The 26,656-nt window shown below is 41.8% G+C and overlaps 2 protein-coding genes across 4 annotated transcripts; one reads left to right on the forward strand and one right to left on the reverse strand.

Moving 5' to 3' along the window:
* Positions 1-1,889: 1,889 nt before the first annotated feature.
* On the forward strand, positions 1,890-19,637 carry LOC103652457 (TNF receptor-associated factor homolog 1a). 2 transcript variants are annotated; one of them, XM_020550449.3, is made up of 14 exons: positions 1,890-2,195; positions 2,950-3,162; positions 4,188-4,308; positions 5,159-5,270; positions 10,541-10,629; positions 10,713-10,781; positions 10,855-10,984; positions 11,820-11,978; positions 12,097-12,460; positions 14,294-14,403; positions 14,731-14,872; positions 16,062-16,480; positions 16,574-16,760; positions 17,564-19,637. In XM_020550449.3, exons 3-14 carry the CDS (start codon positions 4,305-4,307, stop codon positions 19,307-19,309), a joined length of 3,531 nt encoding a protein of 1,176 aa, XP_020406038.1. In that variant the 5' UTR covers positions 1,890-2,195; positions 2,950-3,162; positions 4,188-4,304; the 3' UTR covers positions 19,310-19,637. The 2 variants fall into 2 exon arrangements, with proteins under 2 accessions (XP_020406038.1, XP_008676257.2); XM_008678035.3 differs by lacking the exon at positions 4,188-4,308.
* Positions 19,638-20,436: 799 nt separating this feature from the next.
* Positions 20,437-25,220, reverse strand: LOC100279864 (uncharacterized). Of its 2 annotated transcripts, none has more exons than NM_001152817.1 (6): positions 24,724-24,763; positions 22,985-23,999; positions 22,733-22,894; positions 22,499-22,648; positions 22,254-22,418; positions 20,437-22,180 (listed from the first exon to the last, which is right to left on the reverse strand). In NM_001152817.1, the coding sequence occupies exons 2-6, from the start codon at positions 23,925-23,927 to the stop codon at positions 20,658-20,660; spliced, it is 2,943 nt and encodes a 980-aa protein (NP_001146289.1). In that variant the 5' UTR covers positions 23,928-23,999; positions 24,724-24,763; the 3' UTR covers positions 20,437-20,657. The 2 variants fall into 2 exon arrangements, with proteins under 2 accessions (NP_001146289.1, XP_008672723.1); XM_008674501.3 differs by having other exon boundaries at positions 20,447-22,180; positions 22,254-22,385; positions 24,724-25,220.
* Positions 25,221-26,656: the final 1,436 nt, after the last annotated feature.

Raw genomic sequence — 26,656 nt, forward strand, 5'->3', positions numbered from 1 at the left:
CAGGCGCCCTCGGGCTATAGCACCGGATTGTCCGGTGTGCATCAGACAGTCGGTAACGGTCGGATCCAACGGTCGACTGCTACAGACGCCAACGGTCGACTGACGTGGCGTGCACCGGACACTGCACAGTGCCTGTCCGGTGGTGCACGAGACTGTCCGGTGCGCCCGACGACAGAAAGCTGCTGCTTTCTGTCCAACAGCTAGTTTGGGGGTTGGGGCTATAAATACCATCCAACCGGCCATTCTCTAGTGTGGGAGCCCAAGAAACATACCAAGGCATATTGTAGACATTTCCAAGTGCTCAAACACCCAAGTGCTTAATATAATCACTCGGTGATTAGCGTAGGTGCTTTACGAAGTGCTTAGGTTAGTTAGACCACATTAGCGCTTGCTCTGGGTAAATCCTAGTTAGTTGAGTGAGTTTAGACAAACCACACAACCCCTCGGCTCTTGCGCGAGCCGTTGTAATTGTACCGAGTGGGGCAAGAGTCTTGCGAGACCGTGACAACCGCGTTTGTGTCACGGTCGCCACCGTGTACCAAAGGGAACGAGGCCCGCGACGTTTTCGGCCGGAAGCTCGATAGTGGAGACGACGGGGAGCGTCCGAGAGGAGCCGGAACCGGAGCACCACTTGCGCGTGGAGAAGGCCCGCGACTCTCTATGGAGTTACTCGACCGAGATGCTTGGCCCTCGCGTGGGCTTCCCTTTGCGTAGGGGCACCAACGAGGATTAGTAGGGATCTTGCGTGGTTCTGGATACCTCGGTAAAAATACCGGCGTCATCCACGAGAGTTTGTATATCTACCTTGTTATTTAAGCTTCCGCATTTATATTAAACATTTAAGTTTCAATCTTGTCTTTATACTTATATAGTGTAGATTGAAACTTAGCCATTGCGGTAGAGATAGCAACACTTAGACAAAACCTAGTTTACATATTTTAGTTTTATTATTTGCATAGATTTTGCTCTAGGGATTTATTTGTGGCCAAGTTTAGTGAAAGTTTTAGAAGTCCTAATTCACTCCCTCTTAGGCGTCACCCGTTTCCTACAGTGGGGCATTGGAAAAGAAAAAAGCAACTAGTTCTGTTAGAGGCGACTGCTACTTGTTGGTCGCTATGGCTTTACATAAATAGTCTTGGTATTTGATAAAAAAACATAACTTATCTCCTTTGCTGGTTGTCTTCAAAATGTTCGTTGGCTCCGTTCATGGGCTATTTTGCAGCGACCAACTTCATAGGACATTGTTGTTGTGGCATCTCATCACTTGATGCTAGTGGCTAAGTTTTTTTTATCCAGGCACATGAGTGGCAGTCTAGCCTTAGAATCGATTGTCATTAGTGCTTGAGTTCTACCATGCGGTCTTTTCCTTTTTTTAGGTTGTGTGCATCCGTTATGCAGAGGCCAGAAGTGTGTTTTTTTCAAGACTTTATATCACCTCGATGTATAGACTTGAAAATTCAATAAAGCTTTCTGTATTGAAAAAAGATTAGGTGCCTAACGGACATTGGTTATTCTGGAAAATTATTTTCCAACATAACAAAAAAAATCTTTTTTACGTTTTAATTTAAGTAAGAAGCTGGTGTTTTTTTCGTGAGGGTGAGCATCTCTAAGATTACATTTTCATAAAGATTACACTCTATATGTAGCATCTCACACCAACAAACTATTTATTTAATTTGACTACTCAGGTGGCTTGCCAAATTTGGCTAGTGAGAAAACCAATTTAAAGAGTCGTATAGTCGAGTCAGATAGGTAGTCTATTGAAGAGCTATTTTGCTGTTGAATTGTCAAAATTTGGCTTACCGAGTCATTTGTGATTTGTCTAGTTTCTTTGAGATGTTCTAAGCCCTATATCTACATATACTTTCCTTAAGTGAGCATAATATAGATTTTTTGATTTTTTTTGATTCGAGGCACGAGAAAGTCTACGTACGTACGCCGCTCCCTCCTGCTGCAGACCTGCAGGCTGCAGTAGTTCCCAACGGGTTCGCGCATTCGGCGGCAGCAAGCTGGCCGCGCCAAGAAGAAACACATCACACCCTAAGTTCCTAATCCAAATACTATACTCTCTCTCTCTCTCTCTCTCTCTCTCTCTCTCTCTCTCTCTCTCTCTCTCCTGTCTGCTCGCTTTCTTCTCGCGCGGTGCGGGAGAACCGGAGAACCGCCGCCTCAGCTCCGTCTCGCCGTGGACGCAGGTATAGCTCTCCTCCATAGGCTTCACAGGTGTAGACCTAGGCTACCAACACATCGCGGCGCAGCCGAGCGGCTCTAGGCCGCCGGTCCCTCTCCTCTCTCTGAGGGATCCTACGCCTGCCGCAGCTCAGTCCGCCGCCGCCTCCGTAGCGCCGCTCCCTTATCGTGCTAGCGGTGTGGATATCCATGCCGGCGCGGATTTGAAAGTAATCCTAAGCTTGTTCGGATGAGTTGGTTCCATCTTCAATCGAATCTTCGTATCCTCCCCGCAATGGCCCAATCTCCATTCAGTTTGCTGTGGATTGATGTGTTGCTGCGTGGTGGCCTACCAATCCAATCCATCATTGCCAATCAGTGGATTTGGTTAAATTCAACATTAGTTGCCCCCTTAGCACCATATGACTTCTCGTTGCCAAAGTAAGTGCTAGTGTAGTTTGGTTCCAAATAGGGTTTCCTGTGGAACCTTTATGCCCCACACCAAGTCCATCCCTGGCTGGAGTAACTTTAGCTTTATTCTCTACCTATTTTATTCCTGTAAAAATCATTGGGGTTGCATATGAAACACAAGGTCCTTTATTAGCTTTGTAGTAATTCCTATGCCACGTTTATCGGATGTTGTTGCTTAATTGCAATTCTGGAGCTGATTTAGTGTGAATTTTGAGAGGTCATCACTCATCATACATTTGAATCTGTTGATTTCAAATGGTAACTATACTATATTTAGTGTGAGTTTGTCCTTGTTATTTCTATATGCAGCTGTGACTTAAGGCAATTATTGGAATATCGAGGATTTGCTGATGGCTGGCACTATCATAATGGATGATTCTGCTGCAAGCACCAGTGGTTTGGGGGATCACAATGTCTCTGCTGATTCCCTTTCTGAGTGGCGCTCCTGCGAACATGTTGATAATGGGATCCCTTCAACATCCCCTCCCTTTTGGGACACCGATAGTGAAGACGATGATCCTGGTGCGTGATACCGGCCTTTGAGTTTTCAGATGTTACCCGTTGCTGGTATTATAACATATTAAACCACACAAAATAGAATATCATCACCATGTCAAAGAAAACAGGTTACCTTCTCTGGACTGCAGTCTATACTGGTCGGTTATGATGCATAGATTCAGAGCTGTCAGAATATGGCTGGAATCTGTAATTGTGGTACAGTGTCACATGGGCATAGATTTGAACCTCTGAACTGAAACGCTTAGTTTCTTGAATTTGTTTGAAGAAAGCATAAACAAACATCATGGTTTACTTTTGTTTGCAAATTGTTCCTATGCTCTACGTCTAATGTCAAGAGTTTATCAGTATAATACATTCTTCCCGTTGAATATTGCCCTTTGTGTTTTTATACTGTCCCGATCTCAAGGGTTGTCTCTGGACTAAAATAACTAGGTTACCTATCCTAACCTAGCTAGGTTAACTTGGCCTATTTTCTGCATCTTGCAGGAAGTATAGTTTGTATAAAGTACTGTTTGCCCTTTTTGTGGGTCAGCTTAATCTTGGATTATGAGTATTATAACACTTCAACCTTGATTTAGTTAACTCTTTTGAATCCACAGTTTTTGTGTGGTTAAACATCTAACTCGCTTGTAACCCTGAATCAAACACAAACTTAAATTTTGAAATATTTGATACTAGAACTTCAGATGGCAGAACAGGAAAGTTGCTGGCAAACCCTAAATGCTTAACTCTGTTCACTCCACTTTAATTGGAGGTTTTCTCATGTTACATCTTGAAATAGTGCACACTAGCAATTCTATAAGAGCTGATAAGTCAGATGGTAAATTAACTACTCAGCACTCTGTTAGTTTAACATTAGACTTGCATATTGCTGGTGCTTCTAAAGATGGCCGTTCTCTTGGTTAAACACTGATACTGAATGCCCTAGAAATGATGATGCGAAGTATATATTTTATATTACTTTGTTACCTTTATGTCTGAGAGGTTTGCAAGTTACTGAAATATTATTTCGTAATTGATTAGTGCAGGCCAAAACCTTGATGTGGCTGCTCATTATGCTATGGGATTTGGTTTGATTTTACAAGTGCTATTAGCATTATGCCTTGTGCTCGTGCTCATGTACAGTTGCCTCAAATTGTAACCCCATGGGTACTTACACTCAAATATTTTATGCAGTAACCTCCATTTTGGGTCATCGCTACATGCAGATTTTTTCCCATCCATGTGGTGAATAAATCACGAAATTATTACATTTAACTTCCTGAAAACTCTTTTCCGATGTCCATATATGATCTAATTGCCTATTGATGTAGGATGTACCGATGTAGTTATTTAAAACGTGATCTCTTCCCCTGCATATAATCGGGCCTGTTAGCATTAGTCTTGTCATATATGCATGTTAGTGTTAGACATGCTTGTATAGGCCTAGATGGCTGGAGTAAAAAATAGAGCAAATCTTTTACTTCTAGCTCTAACAGCTGGTTGCTTAGCTAGCAAGTAGGGCAATGTGAGGTGTGTACCATTAGACCGGTTCCTGTAGCAGTAATGTAGTAACAGACCCTGGAGGCCTGGAAGTCCTATAAAAGGGACAGGAACCCTCCCGTGTAGTAGAGACCTTGAGATATAGAAAAGATAGAGCTTGGTTGTGAAGATCAAGCAAGGTGCCAAGGTTTGTAAGCATGTAGTGTGAAGTTATACGATCAGTATAGTACAAATTTGTGTTATTGAAAGAGTGAATCAAAGTGATTTCGTTTCCAACAATGTCTGTGGTTAGCTTCAGTTTTTTTGCATTAGTATTTTTGCCTGGTTGATTAAAGGACAAACATAGGTGCTCCGTGCTTGTTCTTAGACTCTTAGTCCAGATCTTGACACACTGCTTGCTGTTATCACTCCTCACATGTGTTCCTTTTTCCCTTTGGTGACATTTAGAATTGTTTTAATTTACTAGTAGAGTGGATGTTGCCAAGTCATTTCATTTTGTGCATATCTGTATTCTCAGGGCCTAGACCTTCAGATTTATTTGGGCGGTATACTTGGAAAATCGAAAACTTTTCAAAGGAGAAGAAGAGAGAAATGAAAAGTGAACCGTTTGAAGCTGGTGGCTACAAGTGGTAAAATTAAATATTCCCAATGATAGCTGCTGTGGCATTCTTCATTCCTCATTTCTACTTTTCTTATTGGTCTGGTGATGAATGTACTTTGAAATGTCTGTGTTTTAGCTTTGTTTTTGTATATTATTAGTCTTTATTAACATTGCTGTTATTGCTGTACAATGCTCTCTGGCTCATGTTTCTTCACTGTTGTGTGACAACTGTTTTCATAATGGTTTTAAAAGTACAGTGCCCCCACTGAGTGCTAAACATTAACTTATGATTTTCTTAATTTATGTAAATTTGATTGTTGATTAGTTGTGCCAGTTTTGGTTTGATTATAGCAACTGCTAATTTCAGCAAACGCTACGTTGTACACTTCAATTTTACATATGTTATTTTTCAATGGAGTATGGGATAGTAATCATGAATCTATGCAAACTGGAAAGAATTTGCTGTATATAATTGTTATTTTGATTACCTTGTGTTAGGAAGTTTTTTTTTATCTCGAATACGCAGGAGAGCTGCATATCATTTTATTAATAGAAAAAAATGAGATTACAAACCCCACTAGGGGTAACACGCAACCCACACACACCCCACCTCTCAACACCAAGGACTACGACACTACGCGCCGCTAAAAAAAGGAGACAAGACCAGACCAAAACTATCACAACTGAATTTAAGGACAAATTCAGATGCATCTCAAATGTGTGCTATGATCAAGTCTCACACATATGATGACTCATGATACAGAAATCAACGCCATATCTTTATTATATAATACCAGTTCTGTACAAAATAACTAAATAAAATGCATCATATGGCAACAACCGACAACGATCCTCCATCATCATAGTTGACTAGGAGACGACGACCTAGACCTCTCCGAATTCTTCATAGCATCGTTCAAGCTTCTCCAGCGGTACCTATTCTTGACCTGGTGTGACTATAGCAAGGGTGAGCTACCATACGGTCATTGCTTAACAAGTGTGGGGAATAATGTGTATGAGCTCACTTACGGTGGGTGCTCATATGTAGTATAAGGTGTACTAAGGAAAATGATTAAGGCTGAGCATCACTTTTAAATAGTTGTTCCAAATTTTATTAGCATTTACTAAGTATAAGTGTATACTAACCCAATTAAATACTTGATCAATATAGAAACATCATATAGTAATCCCACAATGCAATGCAATGCATGTCAAGTTTAAGTTTAGTTTCATCATTTAATCACGCGAGATTCCAGAGTCGCTCATGATCTGAGCACGACTGATATATCAATTTTACACTATGCAGAGGTTGCACATCTTTACCCGTAAGACGTGTTTCCCGTGTAGCCAGGGTTAGCTAGACCCTTAGACACTTCCAAAGTGAATGACTAGGGGTCCACTGCGAGGCCTTTACAAAGTTCCACAGTTCGTGAAAACCCGCTAGGGTTTCAGAAAGGAGCATAGGAATCCCTCGTCTGAAAAGCTATCACAGTCAATTTGACCTGAGAACCTCCCTATACTCTGCAGCGACGTCTCCCCGCTTCCCCCTTTCGGGTAAGGTAATCTATTACTAGTTTTCCTAATTAATTGGCCAAGGGCGTCCCATTCCACCCTTGTGGTAGCATTGTTTTCTCAGGTTAAGCTCCATGTTCCAATTAACAAAATGATCTTATAATGATTAATAAATAATCCAACAATATGTCATATTGAAACATGATCATAATTCATAAGTATCATTAACCCAAAAACCAGGTAGAGCAATAGCAAGACTATCCAATAATTCATTTGTATGTAAGGTGTATGGTAAACAAACTAGTTAACCTATTATGTCCCATCAATTTAACCTAAGCACGCCATGGTGATTTTATCAGAAACATAAACATTCTTAGGTCAGAAAATGTGATCAAGGACACAACTTGCCTTTTCTTGTGATTCCAGGTACTTCTCCAAAGTTGGTGCTTCAGATCCCCGTCACATCACTTCTATTCATAGAAAAACATACAAATAGACAATGAATACATAAAAATAACATTACACCAAACATAAAAACAAACTGCGCGGTAATATTCTATGCGTCGCTACGAGATTGTATGTTCAAGAACCACTAGAATCAGAGTTAAAACAAATAACTTACAGATTTTCTAAGCATTTCGATTATTTTTTGTACTAAAAATCATTTTCAGGGGTTTTCTGGATTATAAATCTCATTTTTTATTTACTTTACTACGCAGCCAGGGACGACATGTTTTAATTGGGAATAATTTAGGGTGCTCAGCGTAAATTTTGGGACCTACTTTGAATGATTCTTAAACTGTTTAGGATGGCGGGTAATTCTACAGAAACCAGGGGTCTCTTTAGGAAAACATCTGCGACGATGGGGGTACAGGTTTATCTCAGTCGTTCGATCTAGAATGGAGGGCTAAGATTAGTTGAGACTCCTCCCGAAGCGGTACACGACCAGGGCCATTCGATCTACAATCCACGACCACGATTTAAAATCCCACGATTCAATCTTGCACGTTCATCTTCGAACCAACGCACCGGATTCGATCACCGAAACGCCACTCTCATTATCAAATCTGGGCCGTCAACTGGCCGATCAACGGCCAGCAGCCATCCCTCCTCCCGATGCCTCGCTGCGGCAGAGTGACAGGGCGTCGCCCAACAAGCTCACCAGCGCGCGCGAACCCTCGCCCCCAGAGCGAAAAACCCCACGAAAACCGTGCTACATGATACAGGGAAGAAAACAAGTCGATTGGTGGTGTTATTACCGTGGTAGGAGCGGTGTACAGGTCCGACGACGACTCGGTGCGATGCTGCGGCGGAGCACCCTCAACGGTGAGAAATACTTTGCTCACCAATGGTTTTCGCACACGGCCATGCTCTCCCACACGCTCCATGCTCTCTGGTATACCCTCACACCCACGGCCCACCCCCTGTTCCCCGAGTGGCCACACAGACGAGGAGCAGCGGCGGCGACACTTCTCTCCATTCTCGGCGATGATTCTCTCCGCCTTCGATAGCGAGCTCTCTGTGCGGGTCTCCGAATACCAATGGGATGGTGAGGCGGCCGCAGGGATCAGGTTTTTATACCCCCAAGCGGGATGACAACAACCCCGAGTTTGTTACATCGGTGGAGATCACGGTGGTGCGATTGGTTGTAGAGATCTGATGAAAATCGTAACAAACCATAGAAGATTCCTCCAGCTTCGTTGGCCCCACGCGTCGGCGACTACTCGGGCAAAACAGTACGGGTACGCGGAACCCAAGGTGTCAGCCGTGGAGCCGACAACGGCCAATATCCCCTCCGAGTCGCCCTCGCGGACGAGGAAGAAGACTCTGGAAATGTGACCCCACCCGACAACGGTAGTAGAAGGATGCAGGCGCGCGGGACTGGCCTATGGGCCCTGCATGGTGGTGATCAGACGGCGGGCACGTGGGTGGCTGAGAGGCTGACCCCGAGGTCCCACAGGTCAGCGTGATGACGAATGTGGGCTAGCAGTGTAGAGTTGAAGATGGGCCGAGGAGGATTTGGCCCAGGCGGGTGTGGGTGAGTCTTTTCTTTTTTTTCTTTTCATTTTCTTTTCTGTTTTCTTATTTCTTTTCTATTTTCTAATTAAGATTCGAATGAGGTTTGAATTTCAAATTCAAACAAAATGCACACCCAAAAATCCATCATGATGCAATATATCTATATATTTTATGTTAATTAATTTATTCATTGGTTTGGTAGATGTTTGAAATATGAAATACATTTTCATTATTCTTTTTAGGAAAATATCATTTTTGAATGTGGAATGAGAATTAAAAGTTAATTCAGAAATAAATATTCATTATCTACTTATTTTTAGAAGAAAGTTTTGTATACTTTCTACCAAGGGTTACTTGAATATTTGAAAATGTTTATAGTTTATGGGGAGAACATATCAATAGAGTGTCCTATTATTTATCACAAACTGAATTTCAGTTTCTATTTTATTTAAACAAACATTGTTTTAATATTACTATTTATTTTTAGAAAGGGGGAATTCCAAAGCATATTTATTCATCAGAGACACTTTACTTTGATTTATTTTACTAATCTCAAAACCATGATTTTGGGTGTTACAAAAACTGAAACTAAATACTATCCTTGTGTCAGGAAGTTGAAAACCGCTTCAGAACCTATTTTATGATCTACAACATCATTGCCAATAGCTGTCCTGTTCGTTGAAATATTTCTTATTGTTCAGTTTTTAGAGCTGTAATATTCACTCCATGTTCCATATATCAATTATCACACTGATTTTTATGTTTGCTATTCTATGGGCTTAAATATTATTCTGTGCAATCGGGTAAACCAGAGTCTTAAAATGCCATATATTGCATTCCTTTATGGCTTGCTACAAAGCAAGCTAACACCATGTGCTCTTCTCACAACCTTTGAGCATAACATGGAAGTCCCATACTAACCATAAACTAGCTTCCATTTACTAGTATCTGGACATTAGTTGAAATGTATCACAGCATGAGTTATGTGTTTACCACTATTCTGTACCGCTTTTGTTTTGAGAAAGTGCTGCTACAAATCCAGTAGCCTAAGTTTCGGTCACTGTTAAGAAGGGGTATTTTTGCTATTAGTTATGTATTGTCACTAATTGTTGGTCTTTATTGTCTTCCATGAATTTTATGTTGCTTCTTCACCCTTTTCTGAAGAACATAAATTCTTACATCTATTTTTTTTCTCGAACACGCAGGAGAGCTGCGTATCATTTCATTAAAAGAAGGATGATAATTACAATGACCTAACACACCACTCACACATACACACACAAACAACACTAGTAATAACCACCTTTTAACCGGGGTTGAACACAAAAGCTAGGTCCGAAAGACGGGTCAAATTCTTACATCTATTATTTTTATTTTTCTATATTTGTCTTGCTAATACGTGATATGTTGACCTTTGCTGGAATATAGTGGATTTTCTCTACTTGGTTTTATTGCATTCTGGTTATCCTTCCAATATTTTGCCTAATGCTTCAAAACTTAAATTAGTGCTCAGAGCATGGTATTAGGTCACCTTTTAGTCCCTAGACCTTTCCTTCTGCACTCTAGTTCCACCATATTTCCACGACCCTTGAACCAGTTAGTCTATGTGAAGTGCGAATAATCTTATTTCCGCATGCCAGCTACCGTTTCCAGTAGTTTTGTTTGCTTTTTCTGTATTTGAGGTTATAAATTGTTGAGCAGCTCAGTTTGTAATGCACACTGCTTGGATGCCCTATTTCTTGAGTTGATCTCTTGCTCATTTTGCAGGTATATTCTAGTTTACCCTCAAGGATGCGATGTCTCCAATCACTTGTCATTGTTTCTTTGCGTTGCTAATCATGAGGAACTTCTCCCAGGTTTTATACTACTATGTTACCTATCCTTTCTTTTGCCCTCCACATATCTTTTCGCCTCCTAATCATGGTCTTGATGATTTCAGGATGGGGCCATTTTGCCCAGTTTACTATAGCTGTGGGCAATCTTGATCCAAAGAAAGTTAAATATTCAGGTGAGCTGAACTGATGTTATCTTCCTTCTGAGAAAAACAGCCAGCTTCAGAAGTTGACTAAATAACTTTGCAGACACGCTGCACAAATTTTGGAAGAAGGAACATGATTGGGGATGGAAAAAGTTTATGGAGCTATCAAAGATTCAAGATGGTTTTCTTGTTGATGATGTTCTTGAAATCATAGCTCAAGTTCAAGTTATCAGGTAGTTACTTTCATAACAATTCTTAAGGATGTCTGATTACCATGTTTTTAAAATACCAGTGATGTTCATATGATGCACTTGAGTTGACGTGATCTTGTGGGGGATAATTTGTGCTCTTCTCGATAATTCTTCTCGTGTCATCTTGTCCTATTAAAAAAAACTCGGCAGGTAGGAGAAAGACTGTCTCCACGGTATTATATTAAGAAGAAGCTCTTTCAGAGCCCCGACCGAGAAAGGTCACGAAAGCTTCTTGTTCTATTAAAGACTAAGGGGACGTTTGGTTTGAGGAATCACTCCATCCAAAATGAGGTGGTGCATCATGGGTCAATTCCTCAAATTTGGTGAGATGAGCATATTCTCATATTAGTACTAACTAACTAACTATGAGGAATCAGGTAGTGATGGATCAACTCATTCCATTGCACAAACCAAACAAAAAAGTGAGTAGTGAGAAAATGATGGACTAGCTCATTCCTCAAACCAAACACCCTATAACTTTATAGGTGTAGTTGGTCATTTAGTAGCTTTCTTTCACACCCTTTTTTAATTGCGATAAGCTTTATTCTGTTGCTTTTCATCCAGATCTGAGATTTCCTTTGAGGCCCTCTCTTAGTCTCTTTACCTGTTTACTTTTTTTAAACCTAGGCTTTTGTGTCCTATTGTGTTCTCAGCTAGGTCTGAGAATTTTGCTTCTTGATACTGAGTTCAAAATTCTTCTTGATATGAGATGATACTTCCCATAGATATTAAAAAGAGAGATGCTGAGTTCTCATCAATTGATCACAATTCACAAAACAAATTGTAACCATCATCTCTTGTTTTTTGGATACTGGAGAGAGAAAGCAGACAGACCATTTCGCTGCCTTGATCGCCCTTATCGTCGAGAACTTCTCCGTGTCTACATGACAAACATAGAGCAAATTTACCGACGTTTTGTTGAAGAACGCAGAAGGAAACTTATCAGGCTTATTGAAGACAAAATGAGGTGGTCCAGGTCAGATAATGGGCCTTTGAATGTTGTGCTACAATGAACAGTTTAATACTTGCCATTTTATTTTTTGGTATATAATCTATAGTGCATGCTGAATTGCTGATCCTTCTTTCTGTTGCAGTTTCCGTGCTTTCTGGCTTGCGATTGACCCAACAACCAAACATCGCATGTCCAGAGAGAAGAGTGACATCATATTGAAAATGGTGGTGAAGAATTTTTTTGTCGAGAAAGACGTGACCTCAACATTAGTTATGGATGCTCTATATACAGGTTTGAAGGCTCTTGAGGCCTGTAGCAATGGCAAGAAAGGAATGGTAACTTCAATTGACTTGGAGGAGCTATCAGCTTCTATGGTCCATGTCGATATGGACATGTTTGTTTTGGCTGGTGACTTCATAACTTTGATTGAGAGGGCAGCTTTAGAGCCCTTGTCTTGTCAATCTCTGTCACCAAAAGGTGACAAATGTTCCCAAACCCGTGCTAAGGTAGGTATTGTTGTATGATTAATTCGATCTCTTAGTTTTATCATTGAGATTGGGTTTCCCCCAGGCGAATTCTATCACGATTGCCCCTTTCCATAACTTTAGCTTCTGTTTAGTTTCATTTCATCACATTTATATGAATGAACTTTGTTTTGTCTCTCATTCAGTATTTAACCTATTTACTTTGTCTCCCTGATTCCCTTGATTATGTTGCTCATATTTGGAACTGGTTTACTTGGTACATAGAACACCCGTTGCAAATGTGACCACACTAGCCACTATGTCCCTGTGATGTTTAGTAAGTTCAGAACCTAAAGTGACTGGTGTCAATTGAAAGCATCATATATTATAATTTCGTCCTTGTATTATTAATTTTGATTTCTCAAGCTAATTACGTACTTAAATTAGTCACTCTCCAGGTGGTTGCACTCGAATAGAGGCAATATTTGCTTCATAGAGAGCTCTGTTACAACAACAACAACAAAGCCTTTTAATCCCCAAGTTGAGGTAGGCTAGAGTTGAAACCCAACAAAAGCCACAAATCAAGGTTCAAGCACGTGGATAGTTGTTTTCCATTCGCTTCTATTTATGGCTTAATCCTTGGGTCACAGACAACTCCGTTAGAAGCTTCCTTATGTCCTTTGAATTCTTCACTTTCTAAAACTCCAAAATCATGTGATCAAAATCAATGTTTACAAATCATATAGTCAAACCTAGTTGTCATGGGACCGACCAGGCGATTAGTCGTCGACCAGAGTGATTAGTCTAGCCTAGTCAGCCCTAGTCATCCATATAAGCGACCTATATATTTCAGGACACACACATACTATATATATTTCAGGACATGTACATACTATATCTATCCATATATACTATATAGTATTCCAATAAAGTAAGCATCAAGACTGCATTAGGGGCTAGTTGATGACTTGTGGGAGTTGATTTCTACACGGTCCATAGCTACATATCCCTGTCCCAAACTCCATATACACAAACACAACAGTAGTACATCATATCAGGATGGAGAACCAGTGAGCAAGCTGAGGAGCAGAGGGGCAGCACAACAAACTAGGAGTAACAAGCATAGGGGCTGCTGAATGAGGGGTGGAGGGAAAGGACACACCATCATGAAGAGTAGAGCAGCTTGACAGGTTTACTAGAGAGGAGGAACGACATGCAGGAGACAAGGAATAGCGTGCCGGGCAGGAGGAATAGCGCGTGGGGGAGTAATTGCGCATGGGAGGATGGGAGTCGTGTGCGGGAAGAACATGAGTCACACATGGGAATAATTGTGGTGCCATAGGAGAAGGATTGCAGCGTGCCTCCCTACTATGCGTTTTGGTGGAATCTGGCACTCTAATGCTAACTTTAACAGCCCAAATTGGTAGCATAATAGCCCACCTCTAACCCCAGTTGAGCAAGTCCGCAACAACCACAGCAATCAGTCTGGTCATCCCCCTCATAGTCGGACGTTTAATTGTGATTAAGGTATGACTTAGTTGAACGACTAGGTTTCTGGTCGAGCTAGGTGCCCGCGCCTTGGTGCCCATAGTCGGAGACAGGGTCTGATTAGGCCGATTAATCAAGATTAGTCCAATGACTTATAAACACTGATCAAAATTCTGCAATCAGCCTGGAAGTTCTACACTTCTACTTCACACGCTGGAAGTAAGAAATAGTGTCATTTTCCAGTGATATAAGTGACAGTATAAATCTTATGGAACTGTCAACTGTTCTGCTTGTGGTTTTAAGTCTTGATATTGTTAGCATTATTTTGCACAGTATAATTATTGTTTTGCTGCTTAGTTTTTTCCCTTCTCATTCTCATCCTTCCAGGATGGTGGTACTGGAGAAATTAACAAAGTTCCTATTGAGCATCAAGAAAGGCGTCTTACGGAGCTTGGTCAGAAGATACTTGAAATATTTGTTCTATCTCATATATTTAGGTATAAATGTTTTTTTTGGTTTTAAACTTTAACTATCTTCTTATCTCCACATGATTGGTTTATTGACCAGATTATGAACGTTTTCAACCATTTATGGCTTCTTCTGGTATCATCTCATGTTTAGACATTGTCAACCAGAAGATTCATGCTCCCGATTATCTAGAAGTTGTTTAATGAACTTGTGCTTTTCTGTAACAAAGTGTGTTATTTACTTTCTTCATTTATCATTTTTTTATACACAAAATTCGATTTATTCTGTTTCAGTATCTTGACATGCCCTAGCTACCATTTCATGCATTGCTTTGTTACATTTTGCTTTCATGTTAGTGGGATTGAGGTTGCCTATAAAGAAGCTGTTGCTTTGAAGAGGCAAGAGGAGCTTATTCGTGAAGAGGAGCTCCTTGAGCAAGAAATGAAGGGGAAGCGTGGCAGTGTCGCTGAAAAGGATAAGCGTTCGAAGAAAAAACAGGTTGCATTTTTATTTGGTTCTGCGCACCCAGTCTTCTTTTTAATTCCTGATTCAATATAATGTGATTGGCATCAGGGTGACTTGATGGAATCATTGCTGCTGACCTTGCTGTAGTTTGCTTGAACAAGTTTGTTAACTGGAAGAACATCCAGCTACTTGAATCTATGCGTTATGGAATTATTATTTTCTTTTTAGGATTTTTAATGACCAGTGTGGTCTTATTTTGATGGCTTGATGCACCTAGTTGTTGTCTAGAGTTTCAAGACTAGATTGGTTTGCCATCTCTTTATTACTGACGATTTACTGTGATGTCCCCCTGGGAGCCTGACGATAAGGTCCAGTACTGAAGCCCCCCCCACCCCCCACCCCACCCCCGCTGAAGGGTGACCCAGGCCTAGCGGGCGGTGCACATGGGTAGCACAACAGCAGGGGTGGTGGCAGAGCCGCCCCCGGCAAATGGAAAGGGGAGCTGGGGTGCAGGAGCCCGTTCGGGTGGGGGCTGGGCGCATGGAGGCCGATAAGGGGGCTTGCAGTCAGCATGGGGAGTGCAGGGGTGGGGACAGAGCCACCGCCGGCGGCTGGGAAGGTGGCCACGAGGAAGGAAAGCTGGGGGCGTAGGAGCCCGCTCGGGTGGGGGGCCAGGCGCAGGGAGGCTGATCATGACTCCGGCGATGGGGAGGGCACCCGCTGTCGCTGTGAAGCCGAGTGTGGGCTCGAGGGCCGTGTCTGCGAAGAGGTGGAGCAGAGGCATGGGGGTCCACGCGTTGGCCACGGGAAAGCCGAGCGTGGTACCAGCGACGTGGAAAGCACTCACCGTCGCCGGGAAGACGGGCGCGGGCGTGGGGTCACCTGGCGGGGGGGGGGGGGGGGGGTGACGACCGCAGCCCACGTACAGGAGCTGGAGAAGGGGAGGGAGGGAAGGGATGGCTGGTCGGATTCCATGGCCGGCGACATCAAGGAAGCCTGTTGGCTAGGGTCCTGGAAGTTATCATGAGATGCTTCTACCAAGCTATCAGGAAGCTCTACTTGTCAAGAAAACCCATTTTTTTGGTGATACCATATTACAGGTTGAACTAGTCATTTTTTGAGCTTCTATTTTACTGGTATCTTTCTTATTAATGCCCAGTTTGTCATTTCTTTTGCATTAGGTGTGATTTTATAAATTTGTTTGCTTACTCAACAATTTCAGGCCAAACAAAAGAAGAACAATCGTAAGGTTAAGGACAAGGAAAGAGAAGAGAGATCTGATTCAAAATTTTTAGAAAGGGGTAAAGATGTAAGCACAAATCATGACAGGGAGGATTCTAAGCAGGTAGGGCAATCTGCTGTGGAAGCTGATAACTTTGGACAACGTGCTTTAGATGTATCAGACAATCTAAGTGGATCAACAGGGGTATGCCAAACTGACACATGTGACAAGATTACAGAACCTGTGACTGTGAACGCAATGAATGATGTTGGTATTGAGATGAACAATTCACAAACATGGAAAGATGATTCTACTGTGGATATCGAGACACTGGTAACATCTGTGTCTGCTGCTGTGAACAGCATACGAGGCAAAATAAATAATTTGCTAGACAGTACAAGTCATATAACACCTAATAGGTCAGTTAGCATTTCATCCAAAATTTGCGATATTTCTCTTGCAAGCTTGGATTTAATAATTTACCATAACTGAATCTCAACTTGGCGCAACAGAGGCAGATCTCGGCGCAGCAGGGGCATTAGCAGTATAATTATTTCCCGGTATGAAGATGACCTTCCGTCGTCTAGCTGCTCAGACTGCAACACATCTGTCTGTGGTCCAGTTCCAAGGCGTGACCAGGAGACTGCTCTACTCACCTTAAAAGACCGGCTTCGTGAGCTTGGGCAGCGACTACATGAGGTGAATCAGCTGTTCTCAAAAAGTATTGGACACTATTTATAATTATGGTTTAATTATTATTGAATGTTCACTCTAATTTAGGACAGATCTGTCTTGCTCGAGCTCACTGTTTAAGTTTATTTTAGCTTTGTCACAATTTTATACCCCCGAGTCTTTGCATTGCTGATATACTAAAGATATAGCTGACGATTTTCAATTTGCAATTTTATATAATCTTTTTGAGATATCCACCCCCCACCCCCCTAAAAACACTACTTCTTGGTTTCTGGTGAAGGTTTTCATTGTATTTGACTGAATTACAATACTTGTAAAAAACGCAAAGATTTTTCTAGGAAATCTACAAAATGTAAGATGCAGATCTGTGATACTATAAATAGAATGCTTTGTAATTTGATTGCGATTGCTACATAGTTCAATTGTAGGAACAAACACCAGAGCTGTTGCTCTGATACTGTGGATATGTTTTGGCGAGATAACACATATCACTTGATTACCATGTTCTAATTGGCAGAGTAACCATTCCTCCATCTCTGTGACTATGGTGTAGCTGGATACATCAAGATTGTATTATAACTGTTTTGTTTCTTCTGAACCTATGTTTGGTGATTATATTTGTAGCATATTACTTGGTAGATGTACTTCAAAAGAATTTGGTGATCCATTTCCTGGGTTCAAAGCTTATTTAATCTTATACTGAGATTATACGTATTCTGTAGCACTTCTATCTATCAGCTATCCTGCTGCTTTATTTAGCTGACAGTAAAAAAACTTGATTAATTTGTTTGCATTTATGTTTGTTTCAGAAAGAAATTGAGGGCAGGGAACTGCTCAAGGCCCATTTGGAAAAGAAGGCAGCTGCTGAGGCTGCAGTGGATTCATCCTTAGCATCCTCATCCAACTCCTTAGAAAAGACTCCCCAGGTTCTGAAGGGGCCAGATCAATCCTCGGTAATTGTTGGTGATGCAAAAATTAATGCACCACTTCCAAAGGCTGTACCTGTAGCCATAAGTGACGACAACAATGGAGTTATTCCAGCAACGGCAACATACACCATAAACACCAAACCTGTGCTTGTCAGTCCCACTCCAAGTAAACTTGAGCCAGTTTTGTGTGAAGAACATGTATCAAGTTCAATCCAGCAAACAAATAAAGCTATCCTGATGCCTTCAAGATCACCACTAGTTGATAATGAGGCTAATCCAACTCCCCCAAAATCACCCGTGCCACAGGCTGATACAGTTGCTAAAGCTACTCCAGCTCCACCCAAATCACCAATGCTACAGATTGATACAATTGCTAAAGCTACAGCAGCTCCTACAAAATCTTCTACTTCACAGCTTGATAAAGTTGCTAACATCCAAGCTGCCCCCAAATCACCTGCACCCCAGCCTGATGAAGTTGCCTCACATCATAACTCAGTATCGGGACAGATTCTGTCCACATCTATCTCCAAGCCTCGAGAAGATACGGTTTCTAAGAGGGCTGCAGTCGTTACTGTACCTGGAACTCCTACACCAATGTCAAGGCCTACAAGTGCACCTCTGCTACAGGTACCAAAATCAACTATGCTACCTACACCGTCAGTCCAAGTTTCTCCAATGCTTTCACGTTCTTGGACTATGTCAGCCCAAGTTCCTCCAATGCTTTCACGTTCGCGGACTGTGTCTGAACGGCCGAACAATGAGCCTTCACCTACCGCCCCAATGTATGTAACACAGACATATCGAAATGCAATTCTTGGTAAGGGCCATCTTGATACAACCCCAGCAAGTCTTGAGCAATCAACTTCTGTTTCGCCGAATACTGCAGCTTCACAGCCATGGTCAGCATATGCGATGGCAACATCTGTCATGGCCCCTCCATTCGAAAGGAATGGCCAGTTACCAGGTAAGCAAGGCTTCATGTTTGGGCCTAGCAGGGCAGAAACCCTTGATAACTGGCATTCATGGAAAGGTAACACTGATGTTAACAGAAATACGTGGAAACATGATTTTCCTAACCAGCAAATGACCAATTGTGATGCTCATTTACACCACTTGAAAGATATTTCTTATCAGCAATTGAGCAGCATTGGGACGGAACAGCACAGATTGGGTGGACTACAGTGTAGGGAGTTCCTCCAGAGGGAGATACCTGCTGCAACCTTTGTTTCACGCCAGCAGTATGGGTCAGTGGGCGAAGAATTCCCCCACATTGATATTATAAATGACTTGCTTGATGAAGACCAAAACAGTGCCCATATGACAGTCTCTCCTCTTCATGAGTATCATACGTTTGGTTTGCCATTTTCTTCAGGAGGCAATGTGGCTGACTCAGAAATACCATCCGTAAGTAGTTCTGTCCGGTTTGACATGACCGACCCTTACTATGGCGAGGGTTACCGGAGGGCCTATAATACACAGAATGCTCTGCATAGGTTGGATGGTTACCCCAACGAAAGGTTGGATTCAACTGCACCGCCGAAGCGTTGGGCATATAGCCATCCAAATCCAGCTGTGAACCTTGCATACAATTCTAATGTATTTCCACAGCAGATGGGAGACTACTAATTTAGCTAGTGGGAGGGATATTCAGACTATATGTATCGCCGTGGCAATGGGCAATGGTGATGCCTGTATACTAATAATAATACTTTGTAAACAAACCATGGTGCCAAGTCTAAAGTTCGCCATGTTCTTTAATTTGAATTAATTTAAGTTCAAAATAGGAAAGAAAGAATACACTATGTAAGCTTTTACATGCATTCAGCCTATCTCGTGCTTGTATATTATTTCTGTGGTTTTAAGAGTATAAAACTGCAGCTAACAAGCCAAGCATATATATCGCAGCGCTGTAGCCTGTTGTTCGCAGAATTTTATAGCGCTTGCTTTCGATTAATGTGTTTTGACAAGTTGTGAAGAAAGCGTTTTGACATGATTTGCTTCTTGGAAAAGAAATTTGGTGTGGTTATTTTTACGGCATCTGAGTTTGATAGCTAGAGGACGTTCAGTCGCCTTTGCATGCAAAACTGGAGGCTGTAGACGTTTTAAAACGTATAATATAGTTTTGTCGTAAGTAAAGCTTATTTAAATTTAAGCAAATTTATAAATAAGTTGATTAATATGTTTGGATTTTTTATATGAACTCAGTTAAAGTTAGAGAAGTTAAAACAGACATCTTGGAACAAAGGTATATAGTAGTATTTACGGCGCCTATCCGGTTTCGTTTGTAACACAATCTTGATTGAAAAATTATATGCCTTCTACACATTGAAGATTCCTTTCGGTAATTTCCTTAATGGTGTGTTTGGTTTGTGGAGTCACTCTATACTTCATAAGATGATGCATCATAAGTTGATTTTATCAATTTTGTTAGAATCAACCCACTCCTCATGTATATACTAATTATTAGCTTATGAGGAATGAGGTAGTGATGGATCAACCCATTCTATTCCACAAACCAAATAAAAATTGAGGAGTGAGAAGAAGATGAATCACTTCATTTCTCAAACCAAACACACTCTAAGTCTCCTATTTAGATCCTCGGATTGAAATTTAATTAAATAACCATAATTTAAGTACAAATAATTAAGCTAACAATATAATTGTATTGAAATATGTTTGCATACTACTATTGGCCTGGCCATACTGGCCATAAGAGGGGTGATCCATTTTTCTATAGGATAGCAAGTTATTAGTTTCATAGCAAAAACTTAACATAATAACATGATAATATATAGAACCAATTTACATCTCAACCCTACGAATTTAAAGATAATTACAGCAACATCTGGTGTCTAATTACAAGAATTTCTTTTCATTTATATGACAAACATGATGCACGATTCATATGTTGATTCGGCGTCTATTGCACAAATAAGTTTCGAGAAAATGACTATTATACACATTTTGGTGCATTTTATTTTTTGCCAATAGCAATTGCTCGCAGTTCTCTCAGATTGCAAGCAATTTCCTGTATAAACATCAAACCTTCGTCGCCATTCCTGAGGGAGTTGATGCTATGCTCAAGAAAACTGCGATCTCCTTCTAGTGTCTTCAGTCTTCTGTTCAACTTTGCAATTTCTTCCTGCACTGCAACTAGATCAACCTCCCCACTAGTTGTCGATGAGCCAGCTTCCTTGCTCTCCATCGAGCTTTCCTGGCAGTGTAACGAGAAGTCTTCTGTGACATATACTTTGTCGGAGAGGTCATCCTTAACATCTGGACTGGGTAACTCAACGGAAACACTGTTGTTGGAGTAGAATTGGAGCTTCTGTTCCAATTTTCTCAAACCAGTCGCTATATATGCCCTCTCCTCTTCCAAACCCACCAAGGAATTTATGCCCTGTTGTGTGTTAATCAGAGGATCTTCAAGACCACCACCGTCAAGCATAGTTGTATCCCTATTTTCTTGTTTAAAAGCCACTCGATTGCCTCGTCTCTGTGTTGATCCACCTCCATACTGTCTCCTATAGTTTTCGAGCTCAACTTCCAGTTCTTCAATTAGCTGTTCTCTTTCAGTGAGTAACTCGTTAGCTTTCGCTACCGCTTCACTGTCATATTCAGCTTGCTCTTCCATCATCCTTTGGTAATGCGAAGCTTCCATCTGCATTGCGGCCTTCTCATCCTGCAACTTGGTGATCATAGCCAGAGCTTGACTTGCAGCAATGGCTGAGGCATTCCTCTCTTCTTCCAGTTCCCTGCAGAGTAGGTGTATTGATTTCCGATCAAGATCAATCTGCCGTCTCAACCGGTCAATGGTGCTTTCACCTTCCATCTCACTAACAATGCTTCCGTCTAGAGACTCCAAACCGGAAGCATTCCTCTCAAGTGATAATCTATTGGTAATGTTCTGCACCACCAACTCATCACCACGTCCATATGCACGTGGGCTAGGGCCTGGATCGGCCCATGGTGCCTCAAGCCCCCTGGAAGCTGAGATCTGTGATAACAGTAGCCTCAGTTCTTCGTTTATGCTAGAAGTAGAGTCCTTTCCAAGGATTACATCCGTCAATGTAGGGGATGTCAAGCTACCCTTGTTGCCAATGGCAAGTCTATAGGCTTCATTCATGCTAATCTGACTGCTTAGAGATGGTCTCCTTTCAACAATACTTTCACTTGTTTTTGAGTTTTCCTCGGTGGCACTATGATCTTGAAGTACTTCACCACTCGATCTTAGGGTAATGCTAATCTGACTGCTTAGAGATGGTCTCCTTTCAACAATACTTTCACTTGTTTTTGGGTTTTCCTCGGTGGCACTATGATCTTGAAGTACTTCACCACTTGATCTTAGGGTAATGCTAATCTGACTGCTTAGAGATGGTCTCCTTTCAACAATGCTGTCAATTGTTTTTGGGTTTTCCTCGGTGGCACTATGATCTTGAGGTACTTCACCGCTCGATCTCATGGTAGTTGTTGATACATGAGGTTCGTCCACATAATCTGAGCAAAATAGCTCAATGTAAGGGCCAATTTTAATAATGTTTGTGTTGGACATAAATCGTTTTTTACTGACCTTTAACTATTAAATCTTTGGGAGCACTACCAGAAGGATCTTGTACTACCAGTTCATGTTCTCCCATGTCACCAGTGGGTTCAATTTTCTTAGTATAATCTTCAACTTCACCACTCGTTTTGGATCCAGCACCTACTTGTGAAACACGGATATCCCCACAATTATCTAACAGAGGAAACATGAAGTCCTTTATTTAGGTTTAATTGTCAAAGGTGCGTAAAGCCAAAGGGAAATAAAAGCCAAACCTTTCTGTTCTGCATCTTCTGAAGCACCATGATGAGTATTCTCTAGTACCAGTGCATTTGTATGTGAATCAGCTGCTGACGCACTTCTTTGACGAAACTCACCACCTGATCTGCTAGTAATTTCTGTCACGTCAAATTGTTCCAGAATACCTAGCAATTTTTTTCTGTGTTAGAGTTAAGTGGAGAAATGCTAAACACCATTATCATTTGTAATCAAGAATCAAGAGAACATACATTTTATATTTCCTTCTTCCGAAACAGCATAGTGCTCCTCTAGTATTGTGAACTGAGATTTATATGGATCCGTGTTGCCTTCATTTGTGCTCTGAGATGGTTCAGTCTCACCAGAAACCTGTGGTAGCTCATCACTTGGCATAATTTGTGAAATACCAGCATCTGCATGATCATTCACCCAATCATATAATCTATCGTTTGAAAATAAGTGGCAGTAGAGACAATCATTCCAGTTTGTGAAGCAAACTTTACCTTGTAAACCTGAATTTTCTATAACAAGTACAGGATCGTGCTGGGGTGCCCATTTTCTGGATAGGCTTTCTTTTTCTTCCATCTGGTCCACACCACCTCCGCTATTAGGATGATCATCCACAGCAGGACACGCTGAAGATGTAATGCAGGTGTCTTCAACACTAGGCTCCTTCCTGACGACTATTTCAGATTTCTTGATCACCACAGGGGAAGGAAGAACGGGTTGCTCACAAGCTGGATCTTCTTGCAAGTCTTCGCCCTTAACATCGGCTTCACGAGATTGTGAACTTCTCACATCAATGGCACAAGGGACCTCAGTCTCAGAGTCAGATGTCATCTGTAGCAGACCGTCTGGCTCATTAGACCTGTAGTCACTTTGGTGGTATATATCTTTAGGCTCCAAAGGCTCATCCACTTGACATACTACAGAGTACTCCGTGTAAGTTTTTGGTGAGCCAAACGCTCGAGTAGGTTCTAGTTCTGCAGTCTCTCTAGAGGACAAAGCTACACTCCGTCGCTTAAAATGCTGTCCACAGCACGAGCAGACTTTTTCACGAGGAGAATTGAAAGCATCACCAATTCTTTGATTGCTATCAGTCTCATCTGTCTTATCATCACCGGCGACTTCCCCACAGCACCCTTCACACATATTTCGGGCTCCCGCGAGCTTCTGGTGGAGGCTGCAGAAGGCCAAGGACGAAATCTCCGACTTGTGGGTTTTGCAGATCAGGTCCCTATAGAAGCACGGTTTCTCGTTGCCCAGGAAGTGATCGAGCCTTGAGCAGAAAGGGCATGGCGCCGGTAATCTGCAGAGACGGGCGAATCTAGTGACCAGGAAGCTGTAAACCGCATCGATGAACAGCAGGAGCATCAAGATCCACTCCAGCAACGCCGTGGACAGTGCGCTCGATAGTCGGGGAAAGATTGGCATCCTTGTACCCATCTCCAACAGTGTCTCAAATCTTCAGAACAGTTGGTCAAAGACTCAGAGATGGGTGGCGTTTGAGTAGGATGGCTGCAAGGAACCAAACCAAGTTAACGAACAAACTGAGGCAGTGAGGCGTGCGGTGTGACGTTAGAAGTATGTTACATCTAATGCGTGATAAAAACTGACAAGAACCTCTGCGGGCAATCTGTATTAAAGCTCAGTACGGCTACCGCCTTGAGAATACTTTTGGTGGACTATTAAAGCTAATCATAGACGGATAAAAGGCAGGGAGCCCAAACACCAGGCTGGAAACCACTAGATATACATAAACTAAAAGCGTCCCGCACCAAACTTAGTGGCAATTGACAGATACCGACCACCAAGAGAATATTTGAAAGCACAAATTAAAAATTCGAACAAACGCTCGCCAATCATGCCACACGAATACTTGATACCAAACGAACACATCAGAAGTTTGCTGTAAGGTCAACGCCACGGGCACGGAGCATGAGAATTGGATCAAAGATGGCAGGTAGTTCAAAGCTGTTCTTTCCACAGAACAGAACCTACTAAACTCAGCTAACGTAACCGAAACTAGAACCCTGACGGTTCTAGCCAACACAACGGGTGCTCCAGGTTACCAACAAAAAATTCAAGTAGCTAATTCACAGGGTCATCCAATCCAGCAGCAAAAGGAACCGAATCAACAGAGAAGCTCACGAGCCGAGAGCTGACAGCGACATAGATGCGAGAATTAAGGCTACAGGCCTGGCATGGAGTCAGTCAAAAAGGATGAACAAGAAGAACGCACCTGGCGAATGAATCGCAGCTCCGCGAGATCCCGATCTGCGATGGCTGCACGATGGCGGGCGGTCTTGTCGGGAGCAGCGAGCATCCAAAAAGGTGTCTGAGCAAGCTAGCTATATAACTACTCCAGTAGCAGCGGAGGCGGAAATTAAAGGTGGCGAGCACCGACCAGTTGCCTCCCGTCTTGTTCCCAGCTCTCTCTATACAGGAGCGTTTGGTCTATTCCCTCTCCGCGGAAGGAGCCAAAAACGAAAGCGGGCCGAGGTGGTGGCGGCGCTCAGGACGGTGGAGTCGCCATGCCGGTTACCGGGCGGGGGTTGGCCAGGACTGGACAGCGACGCGAGCCGGTCTCAGCCGAAAGGCGGGGGGCGGTGGTTGAACTCTCGGTGCGTTTGCAGACGTGGACCGGCGGCAGAGTAGGTCGAATGCGTCTAGCTCTGCAGATAGGTGACGTCGATGGATGGATGGATGGAGAGGCGGGCATGAGCGAGTGATTAGCGTGCGTTGAAACAGCCGTAGACCGTTGTTAGGCAGGGGTGGTAATGGGCTATTTAATTTAGCCTAACAAATTTAAAGATCGAATCAAGTTAAGGTCGGATCATAAAACAATTCAATTTTAAACTAACAAAATTAAGGACTTTGTTGGTTTGTGAATCAAGTATTACAGCCATGAACCATTACCACTCCTATTGTTAGGCGAGCGCGCGTGGCATCCCCTTCCTGCTTTATAAAAAAATAAGATAATATTATAAATAAATAAATTTGAACATTGGTTATTAACTCTATATTCACAACCACCTTATAAAAAATATACATATTTCTGTGTTTTATATTTTCTACGAGACCTTAAGTCACGAGAACACGAACAGGACCTTGTTGCCGCTATCCTGGGTCCTCATAAGCTACTTAGGACTCTTGGATACTAATTGTAATTTGAAATATGTGTAAACAACTATTGCATTCAAACAAAGTTTACCTATGTGATATATATAAACTGTAACAATGTATATACATCTACCTAGTTTAACTACATATATGTTTATATTGGATCACGTTTTTTTTTTGCCTACGTAGCTACGTTTAACGACCATATATAGTTGATATCGGTTTTTAGAATCAACTTTGCGCTAGACAAAACGGTAAAAAATAATAAGAAAGCAGCATATATTAATTCACTCAAACACGAAAACTTCATTTCTTGTTGAAAAACTTCATAAACGAAGCCTTAAGATGCATGAAGCTACGAAGACACATGACCAACAAAGCCCTGATAGGACGAGCTGCATCCTCGTACATTTCAAGCGAAGACGTCAAAGAATCTTCACTACAAGTATAAACATACTCGTGAAGATTGATCGTTGACGAGGACATAGTGGCTGATACTGATAGATATCGATTATATTATCCTTCAGTGGACAAGTAATTGTAATCTTAAAGTTTAAAGGTAGTCAAGTCCTTTAACATGAATTATAAAGATGGGACCCTGTAAAATATCCCTCATTCCACTCATACCACTATTTTGTGTTTGGGTAATTCACTTGCCAATATTTACCATCCAATGTTTGTGTGCACTCGTTAACCGCATATGACCACAAATGGTTAGACCAGCAAAGAAGACAACACCCAGTGTAAATGAAAACAGCATCTTCAACGACAATAAAAAACCAAGACCTCATCAAAATAAACCATAATCAGAACAAAGCAGAAGAACAATGACATAGAGAATTGCAAAACTAACTACAAACCAAACAAATAGAACTCAAGACAGAGAAGAGCATGGGAAAATCATGAAAGTGAAGATTCCAAGATGTCAAAGCCACCCTCAAATGCTTAAATGATGAAATTCATAATATCAGCCAAAATGACATACTTGATGATAGCCCAAGGTCTGCATCAAAAGCTCCACAAGGAAAAATCTCACAATGATTAATCATCTC

The sequence above is a fragment of the Zea mays genome, chromosome 3, assembly GCF_902167145.1.
Source record: "Zea mays cultivar B73 chromosome 3, Zm-B73-REFERENCE-NAM-5.0, whole genome shotgun sequence".
Lineage (NCBI taxonomy): Eukaryota > Viridiplantae > Streptophyta > Magnoliopsida > Poales > Poaceae > Zea > Zea mays.

Excerpts from the sequence above, each read along its gene's own strand:
- LOC103652457 (XM_008678035.3), top strand. The coding sequence starts at position 2,991 with ATGGCTGGCACTATCATAATGGATGATTCTGCTGCAAGCACCAGTGGT. Across the intron at positions 5,271-10,540 it reads GAAGCTGGTGGCTACAAGTG|GTATATTCTAGTTTACCCTC; the intron begins GTAAAATTAAAT and ends CTCATTTTGCAG. Across the intron at positions 14,873-16,061 it reads AGCGTTCGAAGAAAAAACAG|GCCAAACAAAAGAAGAACAA; the intron begins GTTGCATTTTTA and ends CAACAATTTCAG.
- LOC100279864 (NM_001152817.1), bottom strand. The coding sequence starts at position 23,927 with ATGGGTACAAGGATGCCAATCTTTCCCCGACTATCGAGCGCACTGTCC. Across the intron at positions 22,895-22,984 it reads AGAAAATTCAGGTTTACAAG|ATGCTGGTATTTCACAAATT; the intron begins GTAAAGTTTGCT and ends ATGATCATGCAG. Across the intron at positions 22,181-22,253 it reads CAAAGATTTAATAGTTAAAG|ATTATGTGGACGAACCTCAT; the intron begins GTCAGTAAAAAA and ends TATTTTGCTCAG.